A 20,048-nucleotide genomic window follows, 5' to 3' on the forward strand; every position below is an offset into this window, starting at 1 on the left:
GAGGGTACAGAGAGGGGCAGGTACAGAGGCTGAGGGGCAGGTACAAAGGGGCTGAGGGGCAGGTACAGAAGAGGAGTCAGTCTGCAGTAAACATGATGAAGATGATGATGATGTGTAGCACTTGTTTAAATCACAATAATCCAATTCTCAAGAAGTTTTTTTATTACAAGGTTCTTAATTAGATATAAATCAAACTACACATTTTCTTAGAAAAAAGTGTTATATACACTACAGTGCTGACAAAAATGAAACAAAAAACTCCAAACTGGATATAAATAAGCTCTATGGAAAAGCCTGGAGTCATTAAAAGAAGTTTGTCTCATCTCATCTTAAAAATATATATATATGTTCATGTCAGCTCTAATACACATCTATAGCCTACAACTTAAAAATATATTATTCCAGGAGCTGTTTGGGTTGAATTGAATCCGACCTGCAGCAGCAGTGCCGCTGGCTCTAAGTGCTTATGAGAGTTCACAGTTACAGGCACTGAGGAATGTTGTACGCTACATTTGCTGTGTATTCGATCGGTTATGGCCAAACTGGACCTCCTTCTCCTTCCATCTCTGCTGCAGTTGGAGTCAGACCCACACTTCCTGTTAGCGTCGCCTCTTTACATCAACAAAAACAAGAAAAATGATAAAAGTAAAAACGATAAAAGTTGAAACTGAAAAGCCATTAAAAACGTTTATGTACAAATCAGCATAAAAAGTCTTTCTGCTGTTCGTGAGACAGGGGGCTGAGGGGTGGGCGTGGCCGAGTGTCCTGTGGGGTGACCCTGGAGTGGAGAGAGTCTGAGGCTCTGCCTGACCAAGACAACGAGGTCTGCTGCTGAGGCTGGACTGATTGCTGAAGAATCTGTTGTTGTGATGAGAACGATTGATGCACAACCTGCGGCTGGGGCAGAACCTGCGTGTGAGATGAACCCGACTTGGGCGGGGCCTGTAACGGGGGCGGGGCAGTCCGACTGTCTGGATGTCCAGAGCTGGGTTTGGGGTTGTGTGGATAAGCGTGTTTAGATGTAGTAGGAGCAGTAGTGTGTGTGTGTTTGGGCGTGTTGGACGAGTGTGTGTGTTTGGTTGCCATGGTGTTAGAAGAATGGGAGGATTTGAACATGACTGAGGAGTGGCCATGTCTGTTTGCTGAACCGGAGTGTGTGTGTTTGTTTGATGCCGAGCTGTAGGTGTGTTTGGTGGGTGTGGAGGTGTGTGTGTGTTTGGTGGGAGTGGTGCTCAGGCCGGCCGCGGATCTCGGGGTGACTGTGTGTGAAGGAGCCACGCGGAATTCCGAGTGATGGAGTGCTTTGGCTTGGTCTGATGCAGGAGCAGTCAGCGGTGCTGCTGCACTGGAAGAGGGGACTTTTATCCTATCAGGGAGAAGGTCTGCTTCCTCCACCCTGATCTGGGGCACAGGGGAGACGTCTCGGACCTGTCGGGGCTCTGTGAAGGTGGGTGAGTCTGGCACGCTCCGAGGTTCACATAAAGGATCTTGTTTGATAAACGTGGAGGGAACAGTCTTCTCGTCTTCGTCCTCCTTCACGTCCTCTGCGTCCTGGTGGTACTGTTTGAGGCGGACGTGCCAGGCCAGGCTGCACACGGCCGACACCGTCTTAAACTGGTGGACTACGCTGCGGGGGATGTAGTAGATGTCGTTGTCGTACAGCTGGATCCGAGCGTAACGAATGCCTTCGCGTCTCAGCTGGTTCAGCTTGGCGTCATCCACCCACTGCACACACTGAGGACAAGCACACACACCACGTTAGAAGATCCACCAGAAAACCTTGTGGAGAACATGCGTAACTGTACCAGATATGAGCTCAGGAGAAACCATCTCACCTTCACACAGGCAAACGGTTAAAATAACACAGTGCATCCAGATAATTAAAAGTAAGGAGATAAACATGTACTGGGCCGAGCTCTGTGTAAAATGATGGTGTGTGTGTGTGTGTGAGAGAGAGAAATAGACAGGGTTTGGTGAGACTCACCTGAGAGAGAGGCGGCTCATGGAGGTCCAGCTGTAATCTCTGCACAACATCCATAAAGTCTGCAGCGTGGAAGCAGACCACATCTTTGGTAATACGAGGAGGCTCCATACTACACACACACACACACACACACACACACACACACACACACACACACACACACACACACACACACACACACACACACACACACACACACACACACACACACACACACACACACACACACACACCAGTTCTGTGCAGTAAAGTCACATATGTGCAATACACATCTGATGCACGATAGGTGTGTGTATGTGTGCGCGCATGTATGTGTGTGTGTATGTGAGACTTACGCCTCGCCAAAGCGGACTGCTTTAAGCACACCCACTGCAGCAGTGGTCTCTCTCTCGAAGCCTTGTCCAATGTGGTCTGCGTGTGCCCGTGTCCGATCCTCAAACAGCATCTCGCGAGGTTCACTCGTCCGAGGTAGGTACTGCAGGTTCTTTATTTCATTGGTTGACCTGTAAGGAGCAAAACCCAATCATGAATCACCTTTACCTGCAGCACAGAGTCCACAGAGAAGAGAAGAATGAGAAAGGAAGAGGAGGAGAATAAAGGTTTAGCAAGCTGCATTCTTCTCATCTCATCCTTTTCTACATTAAAGGAGGAACATACAGCGAGCTCCAGCAGCCTGGGACCACTGAGTGTACACCATCTAACCATCTGTGTGTGTGCAGCATCCGAAACTCATTACTTAAAATCCATCGTCACAGGACGAGCCGCAAGCCTAGCCACAGCTCTGAGTCATGAAGGTTAGTCAATGACCAGGTCACAGCCAGGACATCACACCTTTACCTCCAAGACTCAACACAGGACCTGAACACTACACTTCAACATGAGCACCAACACACCCAGAACAGAAGCCTTAGGCCTCGTCATTATTGTCCATCAGTGCTGATCACTTGGTACAACTGGTGTTCCTGCTCTGTGGGGAGATTCTACTGGAGCTCATTCTGTTTTAATGGAGTGATCAAGGGCAACAAAAAACCACACACACACACACACACACACACACACACACACACACACACACACACACACACACACACACACACACACACCGGAACCGAATGTTCAGGAACGTTCGGAATAACATTTTAAACTGTTTCACGAACAAATTTCGGGAATTTCTCAAAATTTAGTGGGAGCCGTATACACGCTGTTTCAGTGTCCAGAGATAAAAAGGACAGACATATGATCAGATAGATAAGATAGATAAGATAGATAGATAGATAGATAGATAGATAGATAGATAGATAGATAGATAGATAGATAGATAGATAGATAGATAGATAGATAGATAGATAGATAGATAGATAGATAGATAGATAGATGCTGCCCTCTTGTGGTGTGATATTACAGTGTATGTATTAGGGGTGTGTATTAAGGTACAGTGGAACCTCGGAGCTCGCGGCTTCAGCGCTCGCGACCTTGCAACTTTCATTCTGACCAGTGACTCTCATTCAGATCGGCTCGTGAGCAACCGCAAGCTGCTCAAAACGCTAGTTTTAACATTTCTAATCAAGGTTTATCTCATTAAAACACACTTCGGCATACTATATAAAGTGAGTACCCATTACTGTATTTTCTGTACTGTATTGTACTGTATTTTCTGTACTTCTCTACTGCATACTTTACTGTACCTGTACTTTATTTTTTTTAATTAAGCATTGTAATTGCTGTAATTACATAAAGTATTGTTAAAATATTCTAATAATTAAGTGTTATGGAGTGAAATAGTGTTATTTACTGATTTAAATCGATTTCGTATAGTGTTCTTTGGGTTTTTACTGGGTTGGAAGGGGCGTATCAAAAGGTCGCGAAAATTCGGAACTCGCGACCGGTCTTCGTCCCTAACCCTCGCGAAATCCGAGGTTCCACTGTACATGTATTTGTAGTGAAATGTTTCAGTACAAGGTTTTAATTCAATCCTTTTAACATGTAGAACAGAGATACAATCTGAGGAACATATTAAGTGACGGACCACAAGTTTGTTTTAGTCTCCGCCTCTGATTTTAAGTGCATTTCAAAAAATTATTATTATTAAATTTGAAAACTTTTCACTCTGCAGTGGAAATAAGATCCGGACATTTCCAAAGGAGTGAATAAATGAGGGATGGAAGGAATGAAGACGTTTAAAGTCTGCTGAAAGAAGTAGAACAGTTCAGTAGATCATTTCTTTACTAAATTAAGTATTAAATGTAAAACACACACAATAACACACACATCTGTATTACTCATTCAGGGTCTAACAAATGTAAATAACATTTTGCAATTTATTTAATCAATTTAGTTTGTTCCAATTTAGTTGATGGCTCAATTGAATCGATATAATAAAGTGTATTGCATTAATTTTATTTTATTATTTAACCAAGCAGGTATTTTATTTAAAACTGTTTTAAAAATGTAAACTGTTGATGTTCACATGTTAATAATATGAAATGAATAATGTCCATGTTTCCATGCATCTTGTCAAAGCACTGGCACGCGCTCGGTGCAGTGTAGTAAAACCCCACTCCGTGTGGGGCAGCATGCATTCGTTTCTGCACACCATCTGCAAATCAAATCTGCTGTTTTTACAACTCAAACTTCACCTCATCGGTTTAATGGACACATGGCAGCCATATTGATTTATGATAATGTGAACAAATTTTGGAAAAGACAAACAGAAAAACATTTTCAGCATCTCCACACACACACACACACACTGCAGAGTTATTATAGTGTGTATCCTGCATATCGAAAGCACACTCGAAAAGACTCTCACACTAAAACACAGTTTGTTACCTTTTCCTTTTAAAAGGAGACTTTGGCATGTCAGTGACTGGGATCATCTGCTCTCCAGGACGAACCCACATGATCGGACCATCATCACTCTCTGTAGGGCTTTTCAGCTTCAAACTGGAGAATGTTCCCCATGGCAATGTCCGCTACACACACACACACACACACGACAATGGAGACTCCACAGTGTAAGCAGCAGTGTAACATGTTCATATGAAGAACATTATTGCTGTAGAAACACCTGTACAGGTGTAGAACAGTCCAGTATCTGTGTGTGTGTGTGTGTGTGTGTGTGTGTGTGTGCTTGTATTTGATATAGAGCAGAAAGCATGTCTCACATAGAAGATCTGTCCAAAAACAAGCCTCCAGTTTACTCACTTCAAGGAACGGCGACTGCTGTAAAATGCTGAGGAATTCTGGGAAGTAATCGCCCACCTCCTCGTCCACTGCTCCCACCAAACTGATCTGACGCATGGCTCCGGCGCGGTACGTCCCGTGGGAGTAGGTTCTCTTTACCTACAGTCACGTATAGCAGAGTACACAAGGTCAGAGGGGACACTACACAACTCCTCTTATTACCTGACCCTTCACCTGCATTAATGTTGACGAAAGGTACAGTGTGCGTCACTTTAAAGAGAACTGAGAAACGCAATCACACTCAGGACAATAATCACATTACTAAGAGCAGATGGAGCAAAACTAGCCAGGATCTCTGGGTGGGAGGGGCTTAATCTCTTCCCTGTCAATCACATTGACACCAACTAATCACTGAGCAGCTCATTCTGTAACTATAGTAATAGTTTAGTTTTTTTTTTTTTTTAAACAGAAAACAAACCAGACTGAAAATTGACTCAAAGCTTCCGTGTGTGTGTGTGTGTGTGTGTGTGTGTGTGTGTGTGTGTGTGTGTGTGTGTACAGAATTACACGTGGATGAAGTTTCTGCTGTGCTGGAAATCGTTCTAACCTCACTAAAAGCAAACGCGTTTAACAGCTGAGCATGCTAACCAGCGCAATGCGTCGTCATGGTAACGGTGACACTGCTGCACCGGGGATCACGTCGTGTGTAAACTGTGTGTAAATGAAAACGGACAAAACAGTTGATTAGAAGCTGAAGTGTGAAGAGAGTCGGCAGTAACCCGGGTGCAAACGTGTCTCTGGAGCTCCAGCTTCTCCTCCTATGTTCTTTAGAGATCTGTTGGTTTCAGCACAGTGACACACTCCTCTGTGTGCCTCATCATGTTCCTCTCTCCAGCACGGCTCAGGGACTGGAGGAAGATAAACATCTGCACTTGCATGATGTGTTAAAGACATGCCTTTTAAATGTCCCTCCAAACGCAGTGAAGTGCTGCTAGTGCAGGGCGTGATGTTCCTCAGCATCTCAGCTGCTGACGTCAGAACACCACAACCTCGAGTCTAATGCAGTCATGACCGTCTGTAACCTACAGGGTGGTAAATCTGAGGTGGAAGGTCCATCATCTACACTAAACATGCAGCTAACATTAGCACCACCGCTGTCTTGCCAAGCGCTGAAGTCACAGATGCAGTTAGAGGAGAAGCTCTACTACTTCACACGGTGTTGAGGTGCTCATGCTTCAGAGCAGACCTTAGGACTCCTCCTGCTCTGTGTTTGTGATTATCTCTGGCTCTCCAGCAGCTCTCTGTGTAAATCTCATGATGTACAAGTTCACGACACTCAAACAGATCACACTTTTCTCCAAGTATAAACATCATCATCTGATACAGTATACAGATCAACATTTATGGACACTTGAGTATAAGATTATAGTATAAACTATGAGCTTTTATCCTGTTCCACATTTAGTCCCATGTGCTGTTATAATGAGCTCCACTCCTCTGAGATGTTCCACTAGATTTGTGCAGATTTATTCAGCTACAAGGATGTTAGTAAAGTCAGGTAGTGATGGAGGTGACGTGAGGAGGTCTGGGGTGCAGTCAGAGTTCACATTTACCCCGAAGGTGTTCAATAGGGTTGGAGCTCTTTAGAAGGAGATGTCCAACCCATAGATCTGTATTTGTGCACAGGGGCATTGTCATGCTGGAACAGGGTTTGGGTCTCCTCGTTCAAGTAAAGGAAAAAATGTCATGCTCCTGACATTCTTTACAATTGTGTGCCTCCAACTTGGAAAAGAACCACATACTTCGAGAAAAGGCAGGTGTCCCAATACTTTTGACACCACGTTTGTGTAGCCTGTTCTCTGCACATAACACTGATGACTTTATGACCCGTGGAAGCATGAGCAGGAGACACCATGAGGTCCATGAGCTCTTCTCTCTGGAGTAAACACTAAAATGAAGGCATGTTAATAATAAACTCCGTCACCCAGGACGTACGAGATCATCACTCTGATCATGGAAACCTGATTCTTCATCCTGCAGGTGGTCACGGTTAGATTCAGGTGTTCTCAGGTGTGGTGTTTTGTGGGGAGCTGAGAAGCTCAATGCCGTCTCTCTCCACACTCAGGTGTGCTGATGCTGAAGTGGGTGGAGCTTTATGTCTTAAGTGTGTCCTCGTGTCTGCCTCGCCTTCTGGCCCCACCTTTTAGTGAGGTCACAGGAATCAGCGACTCGACTCCGAGATGATTCCAGAGCAGGATGAAGACACGCACAAAATACTTCATTAAAAAATATCCATTGTGGACTGTTCTGTAAAACACTCCACACCATCACTGCAGCAGTGTGAAGGGTAGAAGCTTCAACAAGCAGCACACTGGGGCACCATCACAAGAACTTCCAAACCACATAAAAATGTTGCTGTAATAATCTCTCAGTCTGGGGAAAGTTCCCCAGACATTTCTGAGGTTCAGGTGAGGAGTGAAGTACGGTATCTCCACCTGGAGAAAGACCACGCCTCCACTCCAGGAACTAGAGACCCTCTCTAAGGACATGGATGAGAAAGGAGGACATCTAAGGATCTGCAGGCTTTATTTTCCTGCGACAAAGTCAGTGTTCATGATTCACCCTGAGGACCTCCATGTGTTTGGGAGAGTGTTCTTTTTGAAGATGTGTGTTCCATCACATCTGGTGTAAAGGTAACCGTGGTTTCACAGTGTGAAGTAAGAACATCACACCACCAGTTGCCTAGGGTGGTGGTGGTGTGATGGTGTGTGGATGCTTAATGATCTGAAGCACAAATGTTGGAGTGAAGTTCTGATGAGAGTTAAGTGTGCAGCTCTTACTCAGATGATCGCCAGTGAGACAGAAATAAAACAATTTAGTAAATCAGAGTGAAAATATGAAACGTTCCCCACAGCAGTGTAAAAAAATGGACCTCCAGGCAGCAGAAGCAGTTGTATTTTTTGATGCTCAGTGAAAGCTACGTGAAGCCAAGTTAAATCCTCCTCTACATGTATCAGAACACACACACACACACACACACACACACACACACACACACACACACACACACACACAGTCTCCTCACTATGATCTCATACCAACATCTGCTGTTACACACATGACACTTCACTGTGCTCCATTTAAAGATCTGTGTGCAGGATCGGTTTCTGATGGCCTTCATCTTCAAAACCCTTCTCAAGGACCCTTTCTCCAGAATAACCTGAGCATACAAGCAGCGTTACAGAGATCATCCACACAGCAGTGAGGAACCGTGAATCAGCTTTCAGCAGGACCAGAGATCTTCTCAAGTCCACTCTGAGACTTTCACACAGATTTATACCCAAGTGCAGGAAGTCAGACAGTAGATCACAGTCTGGTCACTAGATGATGTGTAGGTATTGCTTGATGTGGTGTGGTGCAGTGACTCACCTGAGCATGGAAATTGGCCATGGTGGTGGTTTCGATGTCCTTCTTGCCCAGGATCTCCATCTTTACAGGTGAATTTGGGAATTTGGAAGAAAAATATTCCAGGAAGTCAGGGAGGTAGGAGGCCGCTCCGTGGACGATGCCCATGACGTAGTGCGCAGCTCCGTTTTGATCCTCGCAGAAGGCCAGTGTCACAAACTCCTGCGCAAACCTCTGCATCTCCTCGGGTGAGAGAACGGCGAGCTCGCGGCTGTAGGCGTGGACCACCAGGGCTCCTCCGTTCGGCTGCTGCTCCACATGAACAAACCGCCCAAACTCCAAACCCTCGATCCCTGGGAGCCGCGAGTGGAGCTGCGAGGTTTTCCCTCCGCAGATTCCCGCCATGTCCACGCCTCCTAAGGAGGACTTGGAGCTGGACTTCTCCTGCTTGATAACGGCAGTAGAGGAGGAGGAGAGCGAGAGGGATTTACAGACAGGAAATGGAGATTTGAACTCCGTCTCGGATTTGGGCAGCGTCACCGGGAGCTCGGGGCTCAGCAGAGACGAGTACGGCGTCTGACTCGACTTGCTGTACATCTTGGGTCGTTTTCGTCTCTCTGCTTCTTTGTGTTTCTTTTTCTTTTTCTTCTTTACCTTCTTGAGCAGAAGCTCCTCCATATTCACCTTCGGTTTCTCTGTATCAACTGGAAGAAAAGAGACAGGAGCGTTAGTGCGCGAGACCACGGACGCTGAGACATGAAATGAAACAGGAAACTGAATGTGTTACAGAAGCCTGAGAGATCCTTCAATGTTTCTACCTCACAATAAAGAAGAGAAGAGGACGAGTAACAACACCATCAGCTGTAGCAATCACACCGAGGTTAAACTCTTGATGTAGCCTTCCACAAGGTTCTTCTCACTACACTCTGCTGGACTCTCAGACGGTTCCTGACAGTAAGAGCTGTAATTACAGGTAATTAATCTCACTGAAGACCTGTTGAAGTTCTGCTCTGACCAAGTTTTAACTTCCTGCCTAATGTCTTGAGACATTTCTTCACTTTTTAAAGATTATTTTGTTCCCATGGTGGAAGAAAAGTAACATCTGGCACAGTGTTCCTCAGAGTAAAAGCCCCACTCGTTCTTCTCCACAGACTGGTTGGTGATCACCTGCACACTTTGGGGAGGAGAAGCTTCTTAATCGTGTGAAGCATTTCAGACCATGCAGATGTTTCACTCTCTCTGTGGTGGATCTATATACTTTGGTGTCTGGTTTTCCTAATGCTTCTTAGTTGTTGTCCAGGTGAATATCACATCCCAAAGCTCATGTTCATCCCTGTGAGATCTTCATGCCTCTTTCCTGAACATTGTTCGAGCTCAGTGCTCCATGGTTCCTCTCGGTTCGTTTTTTAAAGGAACAGGACTTATGGGGGTCTACAGACCAGTCACAGGTGCACCTCCATTTAACGCCTAATTAGAACAATTCACCAACCAGAAGCTTCAAAATTCATTACACCAATTTCTGCAATCTTTTAGATGTCCAGACAGAGGTGTGTGTGTGTGTGTGTGTGTATAAAGTCTGAAACTGAAGCTCTTCAGCTCAGGTGTGTCCTGTAAGATCTTTGATCTCCATCACTCACCTTTCTGCAGAAGCTTCACTTCTCCGTTCTCTCGTTTGATCTCGTTCATCAGCTTGTGTTTTTTCTTCTCCCGCTCCTTGTCTTTCTCTTTTGTCTGTTCCTTGTCTTTATCTCTTTCCTTTTTCTTCTCTTTCTCACGCACTCGTTCTTTCTCCCTCTCCCTCTCCTTCAGTTTGTCCTTGATGATGTGCTCTGGAAAAGAGGAGAAGAAATGAGCAATGATCAACATCACACAAAGTCTTCAGAAAAGACCAAGCTCCCAGTGTTAGAACTTCACACCACACTTCTGAACAACAAAAAAAAAAAAACAATGGCAAAAGAGGAGTTTTCATGTTCAACAGCAAATCACGTGACAGATAAAGTACGGTAGGTCCATTCAGTGTTGATCTTTACACAGCTGATGAGGTGGAGAACCCAGACGTGTTGAACTTCACACTGAACATGGTGCTATAGAGGTGAATTCTCCTGCTTCTGGTTACTGATTATTCTCACAGTGTGTGTACGGTTACACTCCTGAGCTCCTGTACTCACACCACACCTGAGCTCCTGTACCCTGAGGAGCAACGGGCCAGCTCTAGACCATCCACTCTGGAGATACATTCATAAAATGTAGGTTTTATTTCTGTTTCTATGGAGATATCTCCATAACCATATTTACTGCTGTATTGAAGCAGTGTGAAAAAACACTCCTGCAGGATCTCCCTGCACTTCCAGTGTAGATCTAAAGCACAACACCTCAATAATCTGTGACTGTGACCCTCACAACACCCTCACACAGTGTTGTAGAGTAATCTGACTGCTCTACAGTGAACATTACTCTCTCAGCTCTGATGTTACAGGACTAAAACACACACACACACACACACACACACTCTCTCTCTCTCTCTCTCCGACAAACATTCAAAAAAGCAGATCACAACAATAAAATTTAATTATACACACACACACACACACACACACACACACACACTCTGTAGTGTTGTGGTCACACTGCGGCCATCTCTCTCTAACACACATCCACACGCTAGCTTTAGCCACATGGCTAACAGATTAGCTTAGCCGTGCATGCTAGCGGGTGAGTGTGATTCCGCTCCGGGCTCTGAAGCCCGCGGTGTGAGAGCAGATAGAGACGGGCTGTGTGGATGGATGAATAGATGAGTGGATGGTGAAGAATCTGACCGACCTTTCTGCACCGACTTCAGCTCTCCGTTCTCCTTCTTGACCGCCGCGGTCCCGAGGCTGCTGCTGCTGCTGCTCTCCGGCTTGTGCTTCCTCTTCTCCTTTTCGCGCTCCTTCTCCGGCTCTCGCTGCTTCTCCGGCTCTCGCTGCTTCTCCTTCACCTTCTTGGCTTTAGGAGGCGCGGTGAGGAAGGCGCTCTGCCGGAACACGCTGTGGACTTTGTGCAGGGTGGAAGCCTGCGGCGGCGGTGGGGGAGCGGGGCTGCTCGGCTGCACGGCAGAGACACTCCATGTTGTCGCGCTGCCATAACTGTGCTGCTTCTGCTGCTGCTTCTCCACTCCTCCTTCACCATTCAGTTTCTTGGGTTTCAGGCTCTTCTCTTCGCTTCGAACTTTTTTAGGTGGTGGGGGCTGGTGGTCCCGGGAAGACTGCGGTCGGTTTTCGGACGACGCCTTCGACTCCTTGGGTTTGGAGAGCGGGCTCTTGGCCGCTGAGGTGAAGTGAATGAGGCTGAGGGACTCCGCCATCTTAGAGCTTCTCTATTTACTCTCACTGCCGCGGTGTGGGGGGAAAGGCGGGAGGGGGCGGGGCTTAGCGCACACTGTCTGCCGGGTGGGTGGAGTCTAATCCACATCACACTGACTAGTGGGCGGGGTCTATAGAAACGGCAGGGCACGTCACAACTGTTTCAGGCGGGAAAAGCTGGTGTAATTGGATCTCAGGAACATCTCCATCACTCCTGTCCTCCTCATTCATTCATCTTCATCACTCCTGTCCTCCTCATTCATTTATCTTCATCACTCCTGTCCTCCTCATTTATTCATCCTAATCACTCCTGTCCTTCTCATTCATTCATCTTCATCACTCCTGTCCTCCTCTTTCATTCATCTCCATCATTCCTGTCCTCCTCATTCATTCATCTCCATCACTCCTGTCCTCCTCATTCATTCATCTCCATCAATCCTGTCCTTTTCATTCATTCATCTCCATCACTCCTGTCCTCCTCATTTATTCATCTCCATCAATCCTGTCCTTTTCATTCATTCATCTCCATCACTCCTGTCCTCCTCATTCATTCATCTCCATCACTCCTGTCCTCCTCATTCATTCATCTCCATCAATCCTGTCCTTCTCATTCATTTATCTTCATCACTCCTGTCCTCCTCATTCATTCATCTCCATCACTCCTGTCCTCCTCATTCATTCATCTCCATCACTCCTGTCCTCCTCATTCATTCATCTCCATCACTCCTGTCCTCCTCATTCATTCATCTCCATCACTCCTGTCCTTCTCATTCATTCATCTCCATCAATCCTGTCCTTCTCATTCATTTATCTTCATCAATCCTGTCCTCCTCATTCATTCATCTCCATCACTCCTGTCCTCCTCATTCATTCATCTCCATCACTCCTGTCCTCCTCATTCATTCATCTCCATCACTCCTGTCCTTCTCATTCATTCATCTCCATCACTCCTGTCCTTCTCATTCATTCATCTTCATCACTCTTTATCTTTATTATAGTTTTGTTAATACACTGTGTGTGTGTGTGTGTGTGTGTGTGTGTGTGTGTGTGTGTGTGTGTGTGTGTGTGTGTGTGTGTGTGTGTGTGAGTTCTCAGAAACTTATTTTTCTGCCCTTTTATTTTTACAGTTCATTTGTAAAGAACTGATTCTTTTGAAATGTTTATTCTCTTTTAAGATGAAATGGTTTTGTATTATTTAATATTATACTTGAGTTTACTGATGTATCGCACATCACATTTGTAAACCTGATCTACAGATGTTTGCACGTAGGATCCGCTGAAATCTAAATCTAAACTCATGATGGAATGAAGACTTGTGTTTTGTTTACATGGATGAGTAATGGAAATAAGGGGAAAAGAGGAATAAGGGGAATAAGGAATAATGGGAAGATGGAATAAGGGGAATAATAGAAATAATGATTAATGGGAATATGGAATAAGGGGAATAATAGAAATAATGAATAATGGGAATATGGAATAAGGGGAATAATAGGAATAATGAATAATGGAAATAAGGAATAATGAGTAAAGGGGAAGGTGAAATAAAGCTTCCGATTAAATTTAAATATCTTTATAAATGTTACGCAGTGTATCACAGTGTGCGCAGTGACCTCTAGTGTCAAGGTGATGAAGTGCATCTGGGGGTGGTTTGTGCATCAGATGTGGGTTCCAGAAAACACATCTGGACTTTCCACTGTTTTAAGAATAAACTCAACTATAGTAACATCAATGCTGTGAATTCTTGAAATATTATCGAAAAACTCGCCAGGGTTTGTCCTTCTTTTGACTCAAATTTCACTCACATGTTTACTGTAAAACTGCTTTGTGATCATATTCAGTGTTTTAAACGCTATAAAAATAAAACTGAGTTGAAGTGAATGTGCTGAAAGACATCTCTGATCACATGCTTTCTGTAGAACGAATCAAGCACCAATAAAGTAGTCTAAAGTGTTTCCATAAAATATTACAGACACAAGGACGAGAGCAGCAGAGATCTAGTTTCGAAAATATTATTTTTATTTTTTTATTTTGATGTTTGATGATGTCACTTTAGTTTCGGTTCAGTTAGTTAGTTTGAAGCTTTGATATTTTTTAAATATGTATTCAACAAGGTTTATTACAAATGAGCAAAATCTAATTTAATCTAATAATCTGCATGACATTTTTATTTATTATAGATACATGTAATGACATGTAGGTTTATAATTTACACCGCCAGTGCGAATTGTTACGTTATTAATAACGAATGAGCAACGAGCGTGTTTTCGTGAGACATACATCTGTATTTAGAGCACATCTGTAATGCGTTAGAGGTGCGTTTACATATGCTCTTATTATAATGTGCTTTTATGTATATATTAATAGAATAAAGAAATAAAATGCCGTATAAAGCTGTTAAACAGAACAGAGCTTCATCACTGATAGCGGTGATGATGATGATGATGGCGGCGTTGATGGAATTCATATATGTTGTGTATTGAGTCTACAGTGACGTAGCAACAGCGTCTACGTCACAGGCGCGGCGCGCGCTTAAAGAAGAGTCTCGGTGTCTCTGACTCTAAGTATTGATTTGGTTTTACAGCAGTGAAGTCAGTAAATTGATGTAGGACCGAATTCTCTATAATGCCCTTTATATTAAGCAATTTTCCGAGTTTAGGGTTAAAAATGAAAGACTTCTCACTGCGCCACCTGCTGTGTGCGGGTGTAGCTGCAGTCACGGCTGCTATATTTTATCGTTACATAAAGAGGAGAAGAGCTGCGGAGAAAAAAGCGAAACCCACTGAACCTAAACACGAAGTCTCTGAGACACAGACTGTCTGCACTGTTCCTGAGGTACTCACCAAACCCCAACCAAACCACCTTCACACCTCATGACTCAGAGTAAAGTCCTCAGTTTAGTGACTCCAGCAGGAGCCTGCTATCTTCTGCATTAGGGGTTAAGATCCAGTGTGGAACTGGACTTACTTTCCCTCAACATCCATTCCGTTTTTTACTGAAATGTTGATTATGGGTTAATTTTTAGATCATGCTGAGTTAGGCTTCATTAGTAGCCGGTTAGTAGTAGATGATCACCACTTGCTCTCTCCAGCTTCACACTTCTCCGTGTATCCTACCTCAATGAGATGAATGAAGCTGGAGTTGTGATTAATCTGTTTTCTCAGCTTCTGGTTGTAAAGATGAGAATAAGTTGTTCGTTGTTCAGTAGTGAAACTGAAATACTGATCCTGACCCTGATCTTGATCCTGATCTTGAACTGATCTTTAATCGCAGTACACGTACCATGTTACATTCCAAACTTATTGACCACACCAAACATCTTCTTTGTGTGTGTGTGTGTGTGTGTGTGTGTGTGTGTGCGTGTGTGTGTGTGTGTGTGTGTGTGTGTGTGTGTGTGTGTAGAAAATTATTCCAGATGTTGAGAACAACCAAGAGATCTCCAGCCTGAAAGGAACAGAGAGCTCTGACCTGGAGGACATAGAAATCACAGACAGCCCACACCTGGAGAACACAGAGTCGACCAGCCAGGAGAACACAGAGAGCTCTGACCTGGAGGACATAGAAATCACAGACAGCCCACACCTGGAGAACACAGAGTCGACCAGCCAGGAGAACACAGAGAGCTCTGACCTGGATGACATAGAAATCATAGAAATTCCACACCTGGAGAACACAGAGTCCACCAGCCAGGAGAACACAGAGAGCTCTGACCTGGATGACATAGAAATCATAGAAATTTCACACCTGGAGAACACAGAGAGCCCTGACCTGGATGACATAGAAATCATAGAAATTCCACACCTGGAGAACACAGAGAGCTTTTACCTGGATGACACAGAAATCATAGAAAGCCCACACCTGGAGAACACAGAGAGCTCTGACCTGGATGACACAGAAATCATAGAAAGCCCACACCTGGAGAACTCAGAGAGCATTGACGTGCAGTTCATCTTGAGCCTGGATGATATAGAGAGCTATAACCTCGACATAGACGGCTCCAATCTGGAGGACAGAGTGAGGGAGCTAGAGGATAAACTCTGTAAAGCATACCAAGTGTTAGAGAAAACAATTAAGGTGAGAGAGAACATACTCATATTACACACTAGTGTAGAAAACAAAGCAGAATGTGACCGAGTCTATTCTAATCATCAAATTCTCTTCTGTTCTGCTCCACACCCGTGTTTCAGGACAAAGAGGAAGAGTGTAACTCTCACAGACTCCTGAAAGCTCAGTGCAGCAAGATGGAAGAAGAGCACCAGGAGTTACTGAAGGTCAGGTTTCCCCTCAGTGTGGTCAGTTAGAACAGAATCCTGGGGTGGTCTCCACTTTGGTACCTCAGATTGATCTGTTCATTCAGAACTGAATGAAGTTAGAATGTGATCATGATACAGCACAATATTTTAGCTGTAGTTCTTTGATTAATACACATTTTGAAACTAAAGAATGTCATTGTGGATGAACATTAGGCACTAACACATTTATTCTTCTCCCTGGTTGTGGGTAGGAGTGTGAACGACAGCAGGAAGCTCACACAGCCCAGAACTTACAGTATCAGATGACTTTAAGAGACACAGAGGAATCGCAAAAGGTAACCGTGTGTGTGTGTGTGTGTGTGTGTGTGTGTGTGTGTGTATGTGTCTATCATGGTTGTTGTGGTATAATTAATATATTTAATAAAACTGTACTTGTTATGTATCACGACATAATGCAGTGTTGTGGAAATTCAATCTACAAAATTCACAGAAATAAAGAATAATTTACACAATAGAAATAAACACGGACGAACCCTGTCTGGAATTCTTTATTAATGAAAATGAAAAACGCAAATGTTGGAAAAACTCACCCACAAATATATTTCCCCCACAACAATGAAATGTTGTTGATAAGATTATTAAAAACCTGATGTTGTGCTTTGGCCGCAAAATGAACTCAGACGTGGAATCAGACGTGTTTAAATAGACGTTTTAGCGAACTGCTGCACAATATTTACATTCCTATTATACTGCAGTGTTCTGAAGCTTTAATATCACCACATATGTGTGTGTGTGTGTGTGTGTGTGTGTGTGTGTGTTTATTTTTGGGTCATATGTGTGTCTCTGGTTGTTCAACTTTCAGGTCGCTCAGGCTGAAGCTGAGAAGAAATTTGAGCAGATAATGGAATCCAATGTTCAACTAGAGAATGAGAATTCAGACCTGAAGACCAACATAGACAAGCTGGAAGGTCGAGTCTGGCAGCTGGAGGAACTGCTGTGTGATGCAGAAAAGATGTACAATTCGATTAATCAGGTGTGTGAGAAAATCACTGCAGCATCTTTAGAATAAATGTGAGAACATATGAGATTTCTGCTGCGTGATGAACTGACCAGGTTTTATTATTATTATTATTATTATTATTATTATTATTATTATTATTATTATTATTATTATTATTAAATTGGTGGCTCTGTTGTTCCACGTGACTGTGTTTTAGGATTACGAGCAAATGAGGAAGGCTTACAGCAACCTAAAGTCACAGCATGAGGAGGTGCTGATACAGCATGATGAGGCTCTAAAGGTGAGTTTCACGTGAATCCTTTACTACTACTGCAGCCATCTTTAAATTAAGATTCATAATAAACAAACCCTTAGTTAATCACAGTCTTCTTTGAAGTTCCTCATTTTCATTAAGGTGAAGCAAATCATTAGCACTTCAGACTAACACTCTTCTGCCCTGTGACTGTGTTTCAGGAGCGTGAGCAAGAGAGGGACACTTGCAGCATCCTCCTTACACAGAGTAATCATTTAAAGGTACGTTTTTCTACATTTCCATTGTCATTTTTTGTCGTTTGTCCACAAAACAGTTGAAACTGTTCCGACTTTTTGAGTCACATCATCAGAACTGTCTGAAAGTGTGTTTAAAGCTAAATAAAGCTTTGACTGTTGAACTTCCAGGCCACTCTGTATGAAACTGTGGAGAAATATGAGACGCAGAAGGAGTTAAATGGTGAGCTAAGGGATAAGAACTCTGAACTGCAGGACGAAGTGAACAAGCTCCAGTCCTCAGTGCGCTGGCTCAACGAAGAACTCTGTAAGGCTCAGGAGAACTTTGAAACGATAACCAAGGTACGTAAGAAAATCATTGCGATACACAGTGAGAACCTGCGACATTCAGGCTGCAGGATGATCTTATAAATGGATGTGGCCCATCGTGGCAGAGAACATGAATCACTCCATGCTGATCTCCTTTCTTCACTGTGGTGGTGTTTTAGAAGCGTGAAGAAGAGCAGGAGGTTTACCGCATGCTCCAGTCACAGAATGATGAGTTCAAGAAGCTGTTAAACCATAATGAGCAGCTGCTACAGGTACGTTTGCTCATGTTGTCTGCTGTGTACAGCACAAATCTTCTGTGACTCAGGATAGTGAACAGTAGCAAAATCTCAGCTTCAAACATTAGACACAAACAACTTGTGTATTTAGGAAGCCGTCTCCAGATAAGTACCCATCAACTGTTACATAAACAAGTAACAGGGCTGCGTGATGTAGAAGAAAATGCGAATACATTGATCAAACAAAGTCATCGATTAATGTGCCAAGAACTCAAAGTCTTCATTATAAACATATAACTATTAATTAATCAACAATACACAAGTCACATGTGGAGGTTCCATAGATAAAATAAAGGTAACTTCAGTAATGTTTAGTCACAGTGACTGGCAGCCAATCAGAAATCATTTCCAAAGAAAAGAGGAGAATCTGCTCCTGAGTGTGGGAATGATTTTACTAACAGAGCTCGTATTTCACACAGACGAAATATTTAATGTGTACAAGGGTTTAAAACGAGCACGTGAGTTCACCCCTTTTTACACATGAGTTCATCCCAAGCATGTAATCAGCAGGAGCACTGCTTTAGTGTCAGAATCATTTGAATATGTGTGTAGAAACAAATCAAACTGCTCTCTGACTGTTAAACTTTCAGGACACTCTAGCTGAAGCTGAGAACAAACTCAAGCAGAAGGTGGAATCTGATACTCAGCTGGAGACGAAGGAGTCAGATCTGGAAGGCTTGGAGCCAGTGGAGACCAGTGAAGACATGACTTCTGCAGGATCTCAGAAATCATCAGGAATGGGCTGGTTGTTTGGATTTCGGTTTTAAAAGCCTGTAGTAACTCTAACAAAAAGGATATATATCACATTTTCATTCTCTTTATTAATAAATCCATGTTCTAATAAACACTGAACTGTAGGAGTACACTTTATAACACTTTATTAACAGGCTTATAAAACTTTATATACACGTTATAACAATTTATATACATGTTATAATACTATTTACAGGTTATAAAACTTTATATACATGCTTTGCTCATCAGGGATAAATACACATCGTTCACTTTAACGGTATTAATAAACTTAAACTCTATTAATAAAATGATCAGTGTGCTGAGAGTCACATTCGAGTCTTTTCACATAAACTGAGGTGATTAAGTAAAAAATCTTGTGATAAAAATGATCATAGGAACATTATAGTTATAATAAATCATAGTACCGTAGATACTTAAGTACATTTGAAGGCAAAAACTTTTGTACTTTTTTTTAACTAAATGTTTTATGTACTTCATTTTTATTTTATTTGTAATTTATTTTAAATAATTGTAATTATTTTTAATTTTCTACTTTTAATAAAATTTTTTTATAATTTTATTTTTTATTTTTCATTGTCTATTTTTTGCTTTACTGGAAAGCGCCTTATGCTCCTTTTGGTGGTTGTAATGCGCTTGATAAATAAAATTTGATTGATTAATTGATTGATTGATTGATTGATTGATTGATTGATCTGCCCGTGTGTGGAACAGTTGGAGGATGTTCCCAGGTTCAGCCAAAACAAAATGATCAAATCAGTTGAGTTGAGAATGAATCATTTCTGTTTCTCATCATTTTTATAATTTTTCCTTCTTTGAACAAAAATCCGGCTAATGAAAACAAAGCATCATGTTATTCTGCTCAGATGAACAAAATTCACAGGCCGCCATCATCGTATAGAGCGCCATCTAGGGGATGTGCTGTTAAACAGAACTATACATTTCATGGAATGATGTGAAGTATTTATTCGCATCTCATATTTCATATTTGAAATGAATTCATGCCTTCTTTATTGTATA

At 43.0% G+C, this 20,048-nt stretch overlaps 2 protein-coding genes across 3 annotated transcripts; one reads left to right on the forward strand and one right to left on the reverse strand.

Annotated features, from left to right (window-relative positions):
- Positions 1-144: 144 nt before the first annotated feature.
- Positions 145-11,972, reverse strand: LOC124401564 (lysine-specific demethylase RSBN1L-like). The gene is made up of 8 exons (XM_046873958.1): positions 11,393-11,972; positions 10,210-10,401; positions 8,597-9,276; positions 5,189-5,326; positions 4,814-4,956; positions 2,320-2,487; positions 1,985-2,093; positions 145-1,734 (listed from the first exon to the last, which is right to left on the reverse strand). The coding sequence occupies exons 1-8, from the start codon at positions 11,913-11,915 to the stop codon at positions 700-702; spliced, it is 2,988 nt and encodes a 995-aa protein (XP_046729914.1). The 5' UTR covers positions 11,916-11,972; the 3' UTR covers positions 145-699.
- A 2,322-nt stretch (positions 11,973-14,294) lies between these two features.
- LOC124401476 (golgin subfamily A member 6-like protein 6) lies at positions 14,295-19,281 on the forward strand. 2 transcript variants are annotated; one of them, XM_046873824.1, is made up of 11 exons: positions 14,295-14,745; positions 15,313-15,384; positions 15,466-15,984; positions 16,098-16,181; positions 16,415-16,498; positions 17,026-17,196; positions 17,381-17,464; positions 17,638-17,697; positions 17,842-18,012; positions 18,159-18,251; positions 18,866-19,281. In XM_046873824.1, the coding sequence occupies exons 1-11, from the start codon at positions 14,536-14,538 to the stop codon at positions 19,040-19,042; spliced, it is 1,725 nt and encodes a 574-aa protein (XP_046729780.1). In that variant the 5' UTR covers positions 14,295-14,535; the 3' UTR covers positions 19,043-19,281. The 2 variants fall into 2 exon arrangements, with proteins under 2 accessions (XP_046729780.1, XP_046729779.1); XM_046873823.1 differs by having other exon boundaries at positions 14,307-14,745; positions 15,313-15,984; positions 18,866-19,279.
- The last annotated feature ends 767 nt before the right edge of the window (positions 19,282-20,048 follow it).

The sequence above is a fragment of the Silurus meridionalis genome, chromosome 18 (assembly GCF_014805685.1).
Source record: "Silurus meridionalis isolate SWU-2019-XX chromosome 18, ASM1480568v1, whole genome shotgun sequence".
NCBI lineage: Eukaryota > Metazoa > Chordata > Actinopteri > Siluriformes > Siluridae > Silurus > Silurus meridionalis.

What these genes read in the sequence shown, in the direction of transcription:
- LOC124401564 (XM_046873958.1), bottom strand. Translation starts at nt 11,915, where the DNA reads ATGGCGGAGTCCCTCAGCCTCATTCACTTCACCTCAGCGGCCAAGAGC. An exon ending in TGGCCAATTTCCATGCTCAG is followed by an intron (nt 5,327 to 8,596) that starts GTGAGTCACTGC and finishes ACGTGACTGTAG; the next exon opens with GTAAAGAGAACCTACTCCCA. An exon ending in TCTCCTTTTAAAAGGAAAAG is followed by an intron (nt 2,488 to 4,813) that starts GTAACAAACTGT and finishes TGCTCCTTACAG; the next exon opens with GTCAACCAATGAAATAAAGA.
- LOC124401476 (XM_046873823.1), top strand. Translation starts at nt 14,536, where the DNA reads ATGCCCTTTATATTAAGCAATTTTCCGAGTTTAGGGTTAAAAATGAAA. An exon ending in AGCACCAGGAGTTACTGAAG is followed by an intron (nt 16,182 to 16,414) that starts GTCAGGTTTCCC and finishes GGTTGTGGGTAG; the next exon opens with GAGTGTGAACGACAGCAGGA. An exon ending in CACAGAGTAATCATTTAAAG is followed by an intron (nt 17,698 to 17,841) that starts GTACGTTTTTCT and finishes TTGAACTTCCAG; the next exon opens with GCCACTCTGTATGAAACTGT.